The following is a 15,063-nucleotide window of genomic DNA, read 5'->3' as shown; positions in this document are numbered from 1 at the left end:
TCTCTTGAACTTTTGTTAAGAAATTTTGTAGCATCTGGATGGTGATGAAAACTTAATCCACATATGTTTATTGTCAGATGAAGCTGATTTTCACCTGAACAGCTACTCAAATAAGTAAAACAGACAATATTGGAGATCTGAAAATACAATTCAGTTAGCTGACAAAACCATTGCATAGTTCATCACAGCACACCATAGATTGGTACATACAAAAACTCTGCACACTACTCTGCACTGCAAATGACTGCTTGTCATTTGTGACAAGCATTGTCACAACATTTTTGAGGCAAGAATTAGTTCAGTTTCTATAAATTATGTGGTTCCAGCAAGAGTATACTAAAAATAATTCTGCTCATGTATATATTACTACTTCAAGAGAACTCTGTCTGAACATATTTAATCCAAAAATTGGAGCACTATTCGGTCGACTAGATCTTCCTTTTTCTTTTTCCTTTTCACTGATGATAGATTTTCCAGCTTCACTTTGAGCATAATTTTTTTTTCAAGTTTTGTATTTTATTTTGTGAAAAATATTAAAATAGTTGTCTTAAATCTAGAATCATGTTGACTTATTTTACTATAAAATCATTAAGAATCATCCTGTCAGATTAATATTCACAATAATATCACAATGTCTCGGTAATACCCATCTAAATAGTATGAATACTGATTGTAGATTTGTGTAGTTAACAGTTTCAAAATAATATTGTAATAATCTCATCAACTATTTTCAGCTGTGAAATAACCCCCATCCACCTTTTTATTTTTTATTTCAGCTGATTTGATATTGAGTTTACAGACATTATGTAGCTTTTTGGTTGATATTATCTCACTGATTATTTTTCAGATGTATTTCATCAATTGTTTCTAAAAATTCCTCCTATTCAGTCATTCTTTATGGCTTGTTCTTTTTAAATTTCTTTTTTTTTGGAAATTATCTGTGCAACACAGTATGATGATGCTCTTGATTGTTGCTTCATTTGTTTACTGTTTTCTAAAAATTGTCTGTCTGTCTAAGTAACTTATTTTTCTTTTTTCTTGCAGTAGAATGTAGAGAAAAGTACTTTCCAGTAATCCAAAAAGTTTAATCCAAAAATTCGGGCACTGTTTGGCTGACTAGGTCTTCCTTTTTCTCTTTCCTTTTCACTGATGTACCCCATACTTTATAAACCAAACCTTATAAATCTGTATATTGAGTTGCTGTTCAATCTTTTTCTCACAAATACACTTGTATTGTATGTTTATTACACAGTTTTACCTAACATATATTGCAAACAGTACTCTTCTCAATACAAGTAAAATTTAAGTTTTTTTTTTTATTTGTCACCATTAAAAACACACGTAAGAAATCTTCCTTTTTAGACAAACATCAACTGCTTTCATGAGATAGGTTGAGTAAACTACAATCAAAATAGCACATCACACAACTCTAGTTCTATTAGATATTATGTGAAAAAATAAGTTATTCTTGCAGACAGCGAACTTCAAACAATTCAGTTTAGTACACGTTTTTCTGTAATCTTCTTAGACTGTGATAAAACACACACAAAAATTCTCTGATATGGTAAGAATATGATATTACTTCACTTATTTTTACAAGGTATTTTGTTTGTATTGAGCAATGTAAACACCCTTTTATGAATCACTGAAACATCCAACACAAGCTGCTGCATGTAGCTTGCCTTCAATGATTGGTGATGATTGCTCTAATGAATTTGGAGTTCCTTTAAAAAAAGTTCTATCATATATAAATCAAATTTTCTTCTTTTTATCTTCTACCTGTTGGTTTGATGAGTTTTAGCTGATTAAGTTTAAGAATACTAATCATTTGTTATTTCCAGTAAAATTAGGAGTTTAAAAAAAGCTTATTTTTTTCTTTATTGTGAAAAAGATTTGTCTGTCAAATAAAAAGACTCTACATTTAATGAAGCTTGGTATTTTGCTTCATCGTTTCTCTCACCTTTTTAAGTAATAAAATTAAAAAAAAAAATTATATATTTATGCATTAACTAAAAAACCTAAAAAGAGAAAAATTCTGGGTAAAGAAATGGTGTATTTTTATTACTTAATTTCATCTGATCTGCATTTCATTACTCATCATCCTCAATTTCATTAAATTGAGTGGTTGCTAGTATGCTTAATGAAAATAAAACATTTCAAATCCTGTTATATATTTCTTTTTTCTAAGGCAAAGAGGTGTTACGTAGCATTGGCACAACAGTGAATCAGGTGAAATTTGCTTAATACTTTTTAGTAAATGATGCTTGGAGTTTTTTTCATAACATTTCTATTGATATTATGAAATAATTTTAGTGTCTGAACTTTTGCCTCTGTAGAAACTTAGCATAGTGTGAATTCTAGCCAAGCCCAGGTAAAGTTTCTTACTTTAATCTGCATTAAACTTCAAATTTTAGAACGTAGGATTTCAAATTTCCAAAAAGAAATAATTTTTTATTTAAGTGTTTATTGTAACTTGTTTTATATATATTACCATTTGGTTTTTTAATATTTAAATAGAATTAATAACTTTTCAGCTATCAAAAGCAGTATGGAACAAGTTTCTCACAAATCAACAAACTGAGGAAACATACAGAAAGAAATTGGCCTTGTGGAAATGTTTATACATCTATATAAAGGTAAGTATTGGTTATGAAATTTTAATTTTTAACTAATATATGTAATGTTTTATGTTAAATCATAAATACTTAACAGTTGTTAAAAGAAAAGATTTTTTTGTAATGTATGTTTTGAAATATATATAATGACTGTTATAACTGAAAATTGGATACCATGGTGTATGAACCACATTAGTTGTAATGCACAACTTGAAAAAAAAATCAGCGCAGTTTTCTAGCAGTTGTCGCATAGTGTCATAAACTGATTATTGTAATAGTGGGATTTTACAAAGTTGCTGCAAAGAAGTTTTCATGATGGATGTTAATAAACAACATAGTATATTAAATTTTGTTTCCTTTTAGAAAAATCAATTGTTTTTATTGTTATAATTCTTACAAAAGCTTTATCTTAGAAGGTAGTGCATGAGTGTTATTCATATTTCAAACTTGATAAAATAAATTATCATATAACCAACTAAAATTTTGGATTACCTTTAGTCAGCTGTAAAAATGAAAATTTTTAAACGTTTTCAGTACAGTTAATCATGTGATCCATTGTTATACCACTAACGAGATTATTGAAAACTGGTTTGTTTTACAGTTCAAGCCAATGTATATTGACAAAAGATTTAAAATGAAATATGTTTTAATAAAACTTTCCTGTTTTTAACTAAATAACAACTCAGTCATTTAAGTATTTACCATTAATAAAAAAAAGAAAAAAATTAAATTCCTTTCTGGATATGCCTTCGAAATAAAGCTAGCGTCAACCTAATGGAAAACACTACTTACTTTATCAAAATTCATGAAGGATTGACTACCCAGATCCAATGTTGAAAACCATATTGATTTATTTTTTATAAAAATAGTATCTTACACAAAGAATTTGACTCAAGAAAAAAGTAAATCATAAATTTTATCTGGAAGAGGTGAAAAGATGAAAAAATTGAGTAACAAGAAAATGACCAAGCATATGGAGCAGCAGTATGACTGGATGTTTCACTTTACCCACATGGCCTTGAGTGTTGAACTATTTTTTGGTAAAAGCAGGACACTCAGTCATGCACTAGTCAGGAATTGCTTTCCTGAGAATAATTTATTACACAGCTTGTCTCTATGGTGAACTGAGTGAAGGTGTCAGTTAGAGAACTGATTGTTAACTGTACTTGGTTCTGGTTGTTTCCCTCCTGGCACGGGATTTGTTATTTTGAGAATAGCTATGGCCGATCTTCAGAATTGATTGATGGTTTATGTCAGGTTACCAATAACCATTTGGTTTTGGCAATATATATATTGGCAATATATATATATATGTGTATATTTATTTTTTTGCCCCAAATGAAGTGTTTAACCTTAATTTGATCTTGTTTAGACTCTGAATGAACATCTAACTAATAAGTACATTATAACTTCCTTAAGAAATAGGATTTACAGTTTTATACATCATTTTTTAGTTATAAAATGTTCAAATCATCACATGAATGATGATTTGCTTTATAAATGATGGATAAAAATTTTGTGTAATTCAGATTCTATATGTTATGAAAATTTTAATTTATAATTATCTATATAAATAAAAATGTAAATGTTCATTTGTTCAAAATCTTAAATAACCGAAAGTTCTTCACCGATTGCTTTGAAATTTTGGCACAACATTGCATTAAAATATGCGTGTGTTTTTATATACTTACTATTTATACATCTGCTATTATATAGATGTCACACCTGTGACAGATAAAAACATGCTTTTTTTAAAAACAGTGCTATTTGTTGGCCGTCAAAGCAACACATGCTATACTAAATATGAAACGATTCCATTTCAATGTTTCCGATATGTGTGTCCGCTATAGACTAAAAAACTGCTGGACCGATTTATACACAAGGAAAAAGGGAGAAAAGGAGATAGGGAAGAATTGGAAAAGGGATAAATCAAAAAAGGTAAAATGGAAGAAGGGGGAAATGGAAAAGGAAAACAGGAAAAGGAAATGTAATGGGAAAAAGAGAAAAAAGAAAGGGGGAGAGGGAATTGATGGGAAGGTGAGGGAAATGGGAAGGAAGGGGGAAATGGAGGAAATGAAAGGGAATGTAGTAAAAATGAAAATGGGGAAAGGAAATTGGGAAAAGAAAAAGTGGAAAAAAGGAAAGGGAAAAGGGTAAAAGGAAAAGGTTAAATATATACATATATACAAACAAACAAAAAAAATATATATATATACACTCAAATCTAGCAGTAGTGAAGCATTCCCAGGTCTGCTAGTAGATAAAAGAAATAATATAAGAGCTGTATAAAAATTATAGTGTGATTACACTATACAGTGTTTTTGATTGAAGTGAAATCTGAGTTTACTGTCAGTGCAGAAATTGCATACACTCAGTTTGAAATCTTAAACTAACTATCCACCTGATTTCAAAACAAACATATCAAAATTTATATAATTTTATTCTATGTTTGATGCTGTCAAACTTTTATTTTTTAGTAATTTTTAAAGGTGTTTTTGCAGTGAAAACAGAGAAAGACCACTTTTTTTTTAAATCTTGCATAAACTGACTTGATTAGCTGGCATTAAAGAAATACTACACCAATTCCAATGAAACCTAAACACTAGTTTATGTCAGAAATTTTATAGAAGTTATCTCCAACAACTTTTCAAAGATTTCTATTTGTAAAATAATAATTCATTTACTTTAGCTGCTAGAAGGAAAAATCATACAGAGAGGAGGTCTGTTGTAAGTCATTTCTCTCCTTAACTGTTTGCTTTTGGTTACATGTTGCCAAACTGCTTCTGTTATAATTTTCACCTAGCACTATTATTGTAGATACTAGCTTGGATATTACATTTTATTGTATTTCCCTTTTTCTAGTACTTCATTTGTGAATACTTCTTCTAAACTGAAGTTAATTGTACCTAATTTGTTGCAGAATAATTTATTTTTATTCTTAAATATTTTAAATAGTGCTTATTTATAGTTTTATATTGATAAAAAAAAATTAAATTTCTGTTCTTATTTTGTGGAGATATAATTTTTAAATTTTTTTGTAGACTTTCTTTTGCATTTTTTTTAATTTTTAAATTTAATATATTTTCTGTTTTTATTTTTTGATAACATTTTACAGAAGTAAATTTTGTTAGTGTTAATTGTGTTAATTTTGTTAGACACTATTAATTGTGTAATTACATTATTAAAATAAATTAATGTTAAAAGAGTCATTACTACTGATGCCTAATGAGCTAGAACTAGATTTGCGTAGAACAACCAATAATAGCTATACCTCCGGATCTGTTTGCAACAAATAATTTTCTTCCCAGTAATGGTTTCAATTATTCTTGCAATTTGTAAGAATAATTTCAACAATTGTATAATTTCATTATAGCTTTGGCATGACAGCTCAGCTCGCTTCTTAGTCTTGGATAATTTACAAGTTACAAGTTTATTAGTTACTTTAATGCACATTAGCCATATTGAATTTTGCTATTCTGCTTCAAATAGTTGCCCAAATTAGCTCTATGACATTTAATTTATAATGGAAAACTTTCAATCACAGTAACATTACATCTGGTTGTAAAGTTTTAATAATTATATCTAATTTTTTTTTTGTGATATTAAAGGACAATTTTAATAAGTTCAGCTTTTGTAAAAGATTCAAAATTTTTAACACCAAAAGAAAGTTTAATTTTCTTTCTTCTAGCCATAGAACAATTTTCTTTTTAATCCACAACATATTTGATTTTTAGTTTCAGGATCAGTTATTTTTTGTAGTGCAGGGTCTGATTCAAATAACGGCTGATTTGTGTGTTAGGTTAGCATCTTCCTGAACCATTCTTCAAAAGTGTAGTGTGTTCATCTCAGTGTATAGTGTTTACCTCATCACTACCAGTTTTCAGTATAACAATATTCTGCCTCTTCCATAAATCCATCTTCATTCCGTAAAATAATATTAAGTAATATATAATATAAAATAATAACTTATTGCCCTGCACCTGGCTGTAATTGAAATCCTCTTTTCCATCTGTATACTTCCTGCACATAACCACAGTATAAATCATAATTACAAAAGTTACCTTATAAAGCATTTAATGTCCTATTACCACCCACAAGACTGTATGATTTTGGTTACATACGTCATCTGGTCTGTAATTTCGTAATTATAATAGTGTATTCAATAATAATAGTGTATTATGATAGTGTAGGTAATTGTGACAAGCTGTTGCAATATTTACAGTTTTGGACAGCTCCATCGTGTTATTATTGATTTGTTAAATTGAAGTCCAGTATTTTTCAAAATTTAATGTAGTTTTATGTTGGAAGTTGAAGGTAAATCAGAAATACTGTGTAGACGTTTGTGCCTGTGCTTTTTATAGTCATAACCAGTTTATCACCATAAAAACTATGTACTGTTATTATCTTTGTCGGGCTACTAACATGCATTTCTTTTTTCAAGTTGAAGGTAGGGTGTGTTTAATGTTTTGAAATTCTTTCTTCTAGTTCAAATTTTCTTGACAAAATAATAATAATACCAAGCTATTGCAATATTACTGTCATAGACTGATGTCTTTTGTCATTGCATTTACTTCCTTCTAGCTTGAAAAAACAAATGAAATCTAAATTAATATTTATACCTGTGTCTGAGAACTGAGGTCTTCCAAGAGTCATATAAAAAGACTGTGTGTTTTTCCTTTTTTACAGCAAAACCATACCTTAAAAAACTGATGTTTTGAAATCTGGTAGATATTTTATTCAAACTCGAGTACATATAATTTCTTCATGACAGTAGGGCCTTTCACTCTTTACCCAAAAATACCTGTGGAAGATTTATATTCTTCTTGTGTAGCACAAAGTGAGTAAATTGTTTTAACCTGCGTGTATAGCTCTGTGATTTCTGTTCAGAATTAGATTATTTGTAATTTATGATTAAACAATACTTTTAAATTAATTTTTTTTGAGTTATCAAACAATTTCAGTTTTTAATCAATTTTGTGAGTGCTTTTGAGTTGTGAACAATTTTATTTTCAAAATTCAATCAAGAAGTACTGAAGTATTATTACTTATTTTTTTCTGTACAAAATTGAATTATTCATACAAGATCACTATCACTAGCCAGAATGTCCCCTTATTTATTCTGATAGACTTTAATGGAGGATGGAGAGTGCATTGAAATTCTCAATAAAGTAGTATTGTTTTCTGGTTCTAAATCTGCTCTCCAAGAGATCTCACCACTTCATCTCTTAGAAATGTAAGAATATCTGAAATTAGGCAGTCTGTTGGTAGATTAGGTGAGTTGGCATTTTAGTTATTTTTCATTGGATAACATTTCACATTGGAATTAAGGATATAAGAAGGCTGACTCATTGACAAAGCGAGAAAGTGGAATAATGATGACTAAGCTTGTCTTATACATTGCATTAAAAATGTTATAAATTGAAGGTTTAAATGAAAGTTCTTGAATTATCTAACAACTCAGATGGAAAATAAACAGTATGTAGCTCTAATTAATAGTGAAAATACAATTTCTGACAACCCTTGAAGGGAATCTTAGGCAGTCTTCAGGATGACTGTGTGGGTCATGAAAAGATGCAGTACATCTTTTCAGGATGAATATCCTTGCTTCTTCTGTGTGTGTTATCTGTGGAAGTGAAGGTTCTGTTATGATTTGGGGATGTTTAAGAATATGTAAAGAACTGACTGATTAGAATCATGTCTGATGAAACATGGTACTGGAAAGTTAGCAATTTAATTACGTTGTATCAGTAGATTGAGCAGTGAATAAATAAATAAATGTGAATTATTCATACTAATAGAAGTTAATTTCTTCTGAAAAAAAATTAATAAAATATATTATCAACTTTACAGTTATGTATTGATTACTTAATTGATTTCTGTTACGATTTCCAGTTTGTATGTTATGTATGTGTTTAATCAAAAGCAATCGATCTAATTGCTATAGAAAATATACAATGGGGATCCAGTAATTTTTCTGTAGCCTGTAATTTTTATAAAATTAGTCACCTTATCTACTCATACATTTTCATTACTGCACCACAACCTACATATTACGTTTTCATATTTCAAGATTTCTTAGCTTTTTGGTAAGATGTTATCAGATTAATGACAAAGCAAACAAGATACAAGTGAAGATGATTCAAGTTAACACGTAAGATAAAATGGACAGCTTAACAACTTCAATGCGTTGTTCTCATAGTTTAACCTAAACCATGGCGTATAACAATTTGAATTACTAAAAAGAATGCTCACAGTAGTTGTCTAGAAAATTTTGTGATAAACATGAAATAAATCAGATGAATGTATTTTAACTACATTTCTCTATTTGACAATAAAGTGAAAGAGAAGACGAGAGAAAGACAAATGAAAAAAACAGGATTGTAACTGGAGGTGAATCATGGATCATGATTTCATACAACAAAAAGTTATCTTCTTCACTTTCAAAGAAAATTCAAGATCATGCCTTCAGGTGGAAAGTTTAAGCTTAGTTTTGGGATTTTCAAGAAATATCTGCTGACCCATACAGAAGCTATGAAATGTATAGGACTGTATAGTATAGGATACTATTATAGTATAGGACTGTATAGGATACTATAAATGTGTACCCTATTATGATGTTCTGTTAATGCTTTGGGCTACAGTTTCAGTCATTAAAAAATATTGCTCTATCAAGACAATACCAAAGCTCTTACAAATTGATTAATCTAGGATATAATTGAAGGATTTATTATGTCTAGTATTTTTTTTTTTAATTTATAATAAAACATCTTATAAATAATAAAACTGGACAATTCAATTAAGATATTCTCTGTATTAAAAAATATATATGAAACATGGTAATTCCTAAAATATTCCATTAATATTGCTACATTTTCTTTGAATTTTGTTATAATGTTATTCATTAATATTATCATGATTAGAGTTACTGGAAGGTTCAGTAAACATTTTAATTGTTATCATTGGAGGTACATGTTATCAATTTTCATGTATAATATATTGTAATTGAGTTTACAGTTGTGCAAGGTAATCTCAGACCTAATTGCTTCACACTTCTTTAAAGTGGTAAGGATTCTTGCTATACATTTATCTTCAGTTACCTTTTTTCTCTTGCTTTTTGTATTTTTATATTAGTTATCTTATTCACTTTATTTTTCTTTAATTTTTTTGTTGGTTAAGGAATCTTTAAATATGCCTAAAAAAAAATCGAAATTTAATAAAAAACTTTGAAAGCTTTCTACAGTACTTTAAAATTTGGAAACAGATATGAAGAATAATTTTAGTATTACTGCAAACAGGGGAAATTATGTTACTGTTGCAAATAGAGTTTCTCTGGATATAGGGAAGAGAATAAAGTAAGAAATCATTATGTGATAACAAGCATTTCAAATTATCTTGACACTCTGAAGAAAAACAGTAGTATCTTCTAATATCCACTAAAATTTATTTCAGTTTTCATAAATGTTCTATTTACAACCTTGATTACAAAATAAATAAAAAAAAGTTAAAAATTATTTGAGTTGATCACAGTTCTTACATTATAAATAAATTAGCAAAAATTGTTAGTAAAATGTTGATTTACAGAATATCATGTATTCAGAAATAAAGAATAATGTTAAACCTGAAGAATAATCCTTTTCTACAACATTAATTAAATGAAAAGTGAACGAGAATCTAGAGAAATTTACTTTTTCATTTGTGGTTATGGAGTGTTACAAGTATTTTTATGGATGTATCAGTAGCTTTTGTGGACAGAATTAAATGCGTGCTACTGCTCAGTGTATAAAATATTTGTTTAACAAAAGACAATTACTCTAAAACAAGGTGTAAAGACTATAATTTTTCCTGGAAATTCCTGGATGTGACAATAATATCATTTGTTTATAACTGGCTAAAATATCCTTTAAAATACTGTTTATTGATTTGTGTAGTATTCAGAAATTACATCTGTCTATAGTTAGGAGGAAGGGTTACTCATTACCAAGACACTTTCATCCTTGCTTGTTCGCTTATTTATTTAGATTTATAAAATTAAAAATAATTAGTTAATTATTTATTGAAATCTGATAATGCTTTTATTTCTATATCATATAAATGAATATTCATTATGAATTGGGTTTTTAAAATCATTTTGGTATTCCTGTTACTTTGGTCATTATAGAAAATTTTCATACAGCATATAGAATATGCTAACTTCAGAGAAGATACATTGTATAAAAACTTTTGCAACATTTTTTCTGTCCTGCAGGTAAAATTATAATATTTAATTATGAAAAAAATAACATTTAAAGTATGTAATTTTGGTAATCTGTTTGTTTTAATGAACTAATTGTTCATTCTGTCAGCATTCACATCCAATTTTTACTGTAGTTTGCTCCATGATGTTGTTCATGTTCATTCAAATATATAAATTTATTTTTAAAAATTCTGTCACTGTTTGGGTAGGTGTTTCTCAAAATTCTGTATCACAACTGTGTATTGAATTGTAGTTAATTATGTGTCAAAACACTTATGATGAATATTTTAAAATTCTAGTGTTGCATTAATAAATTGAAAGGAAGAAACATTAATAAAATGCTACCTATAAAGACATAACACGTATTTTAGAATTTAGCTCTATAAATTTATATAATTAATTTAAATATTTCAGATGATGTTTCCAAGATATGGGTTGTTTTTAGTTGGTTCGACAATGTCTGGGTTTGGTAGCAATACGAGTGATGTTGATATGTGTCTCCTTGTTAGACGGCAAGAAATGGATCAGCGCAGTGAAGCTTTACTTCACCTTAGCAATATACTGCATCATTTACACCATCTGGGTATGAATTTAGAAATAGTAACATATAATTGTATCATTACTTAATTTTAATAATTATTTTATAATATCGTTTAACACCAAATTTTTTTTATATATTACCATATTTTTACAAGCATTGGTTGTATTCATATGGTGTTCTCCCTAGATGCTATAATTTTCTAGACCTAAAACTGATATATCACTACCCCAGTAAAATAGTATAATAGGAATTTTCTGAAAATAAGATGAAGAAAGAATGTTGCTCCTATTTAAGTATAAATTTTACTAGCTCTTTAAATTGCAGTCTATATTTTCATAATTAGAGAGAGATGTATATTTGTAATTTTTTATTATTGCTATTTACAATGTGTTCCATATGCAGATACATCAAGCATTACATTCTGATTCATTACAACTGGGGTGCATGTGTTTGTGTGTGCAAACGCGTATAAGTGTAGAAAATCACTTACTTAAAATGTGTCATGAAGAAAGTTTTCTCTTTCCTTGCAGGAAAATAGCAAAAACTTTGCTAGAGTTGAAACCACATTTTATAGCAAAATGGTGTTCACATATTTCTATAGAAATGTTGCTGTTAGAGGTCTACTTTTTATTATCCTTTTGAATGCTTTTGCATATGGATATAAGATTATTAACCTTCCATGCAGTTCAAAAGTCTTGTTTTTGGAACTGTCATTTATCTTTTAAGACAAAAAGAAAACTACCACTTTACTCAGTTCTAAAGGAAAGTGGTAAAATGCTGACTGTTAACACTCCCATTAATAATAATATTATTCAAATGATTATTGCCTTGTATCGCTAATAGAATTTTTAATGAAATTTTTAATTCCTGTAAATCTTATAGCTTGAAAGACAAGTCATACAAAATTTTGCTTAATAAAATTTCCATCATCATCATCATTCATACATCATTTTTCTTTTCAAATTTAAATATATCAATAATATTCTTGAATGTTTTCAATGCTTGTTTTCTTATAAATTGAATGACACATGAATAAGCTTCTTGAAGCACTTGGTTGTAAAACTGTAAAATTGCTTTTAAAATTAATTTTTGATATAATGAAGATTGTAAATTCCCTCCCACCTGAATTGAAATAATCAAAGCCATACCAATTCCAAAAAAAAATTGTGAGTAACCTGAAAATGCAAGAAAATGGTCGACCATTAAGATTTTCTTTTATACAACTTTTAAGTTCATTTGAAATAATTATGTTGTCATGAATTTTCCTACTTTTGAAATGATTTTATCTGTTTTACAAGCTGGTTGCTGGACAGATCAGATTTTAACTCTCACCATCTACATCAAAAAAGGTTTTCAGGAAAGGATGAAAACATATACTGTGTTTGTGGACTTGTCCTCAGGTTTAGACATTCTAGAAATCTACTTGCAGTTGAAAAAAGTTTTGGCATTCACATCATGTTAGACAATTTGATGGTACGTTGTCAAATAAAGTGTAGGGTTGTCAAACAGGTACAAGTAGTCTTACAGACTAATTACAATTTGAACAGTCGATAGTCTTAGTAAGCTGTGTCCAAGAAATTTTGTGTAAGACAGTTCAGGTGAGCTGCCATCCATCCTACCTTTGCATTATATTTGATCACTCATATTTTAAATAAGTGAAAGAAAAATTATTATCTAGGCTAAATTTTCTCATGAAACTTGATGTAACTTCATGGAGTAGTAGTGCTGACACATCACAAACTGCAGCAGTGACTAGTTCACATCACTTCAGAAAATGAAGCATCTTTTCAAATGGACTGTTGCTGTTTGCATTTAATGATGTAGAACTTATTGCAGAACAGAGCAATACATATAACGACTTGCTTCCTGCTTTCAATACAGTTTATAGGCGTCCACTGCCCATTTACATCTCATCTCACACCTCAGAAGGAAAGGAATATTCGTTAGAGATAAAGATGTTGGGATGCCCTTCTAATTTAGAAGACCTACTCTTGGACACTATTGAAAAATTTTGAAAAGTCAAAAAACTGTTTTGGTTTACCACTGTAAAAATACACCTCTGAATGTAGCAGATTAAAGGATTGAGTCCATGGGCTGTTTTCTTAGTACCTAATAAAGAGCTCACAGATAACTCAGCAAATACAATCTTATAAATGGATTTGTGGTTTCGGACTTACAAGGCATCAGTGCACTTGTGTAATATCAGTCCCTGGGTAAGGAAGATCTTTTGAAACATATTAGTGAGACTTGATCAGTTCTCCTATCTAACTTGTAGCTATCTGGTATCAACCACCAATATCCCAGTGTACAGTTAGACCAAAAGTACAAAAAAGTACCTATATATTCATTATTAAACTTTAAACAGATGAAGTATCTAAAGCTAACATTGCAGACAAAATATTCAGAAAAAATTACATAAAAACAAATATAGAATAAAAATGTAGTGATTTAAAAAATTATGTATATATATTTAAATTCTATTAAATAAACAAACCATCTAGTACAGAATATTATACCATCTACAAAATATTATTTCCTTCGTTTCTATTACATGCCCTTTCTTTCTTTTTCCTGTTCAGCCTCTGGTAATTACCTTTCAGATAATACTTCAGAGGATGAATGAGGATGATGATATGTGTGAGTGTAAATGAAGTGTAATCTTGTACAGTCTCGGTTCAACCATTCCTGAGATGTGTGGTTAATTGAAACCCAACCAACAAAGAACACTGGTATCTAGATCTAGTATTCAGATCCATGTAAAAATAACTGACTTTACTAGGACTTGAGTGCTGGAACTCTCCACTTCCAAATTAGCTGATTTGGGAAGACGCATTCACCACTAGACCAACCCAGTGGGTTTACTTATTACATGCCCTACATTGTTCTTAACAAACTTAACATCTTCTCTCCCTTTTCTTTTACTTTTGATGACACCAAAGCATTTCCTTATTCTTTTGTGAGTCCCTTTCCAGCTCTTCTGTTAATTCTTTCCAACATTTGCTCTTCTCTTGGCTTACAACTTTCTTACATTCCCACTCTGCTTCCCTATATTTATCCCTCTCTCCATGTTATCTTCTTTTCCACTCCCACCCTTGCATCAGTATTCGTTAGTTTCCTTTCGTTTTCTTTTCCCACTGTTTCTACCACATAACTACTCTGCTACATTCAACATGACCTTGAAGTACTTCCACTCTTTCATCCCCTCTTCCTTCTTTCTCCCCCTCTTTTATTTCTCCTTTAGATAAGCATTCCTTTATCCCTTCTGCAAACTCTTCCCTTGCTTTCTTTCACATTCTAATTTTCCTTTCCTCATAACCTTCACACTGGGAATTTTCCCAAATCTAAACTTAGTCATTACCAACCTATGGTCTCCTGCAACCACTATTTCTTCACTACTGAAGAAACGTGAACAGTGGCCTGTTGCACTTCAGCCTCAGTAATCTCTATAGATACCATACTGAAACGATAAAAAGTAATCTCAAGCCTAGCACACAGATGTATAAATCTGTGATGTATAAATTGACACTCACCCTTCACATCATCATCTGGCATTGTATCATTCAATAGAGTAAGCAATATTTCTATTCTGTCAATCAGTACACATTACCGGGTTGAGAGAGCAGATAGAAGAATGTCTTTCTTTCGTTTATGTCCCAAAATTCTATAAATGACAC

General features: G+C 29.4%; 1 protein-coding gene across 1 annotated transcript in view; it reads left to right on the top strand.

Annotated features, from left to right (window-relative positions):
• The window catches only part of LOC142317685 (uncharacterized), a 105,872-nt gene that overhangs the window by 24,346 nt on the left and 66,463 nt on the right, over window positions 1–15,063 (top strand). Inside the window, exons 5-6 of the mRNA XM_075354236.1 lie at window positions 2,535–2,636; window positions 11,263–11,431. Of these exons, the coding sequence (XP_075210351.1) occupies window positions 2,535–2,636; window positions 11,263–11,431 (271 nt within the window). The remainder of the gene's footprint in view (window positions 1–2,534; window positions 2,637–11,262; window positions 11,432–15,063) is intronic.

The sequence above is a fragment of the Lycorma delicatula genome, chromosome 1 (assembly GCF_047948215.1).
Source record: "Lycorma delicatula isolate Av1 chromosome 1, ASM4794821v1, whole genome shotgun sequence".
NCBI lineage: Eukaryota > Metazoa > Arthropoda > Insecta > Hemiptera > Fulgoridae > Lycorma > Lycorma delicatula.
The sequence above is the reverse complement of the archived record's forward strand: the minus strand, read 5'-3'. Positions and strand labels throughout refer to the sequence as shown.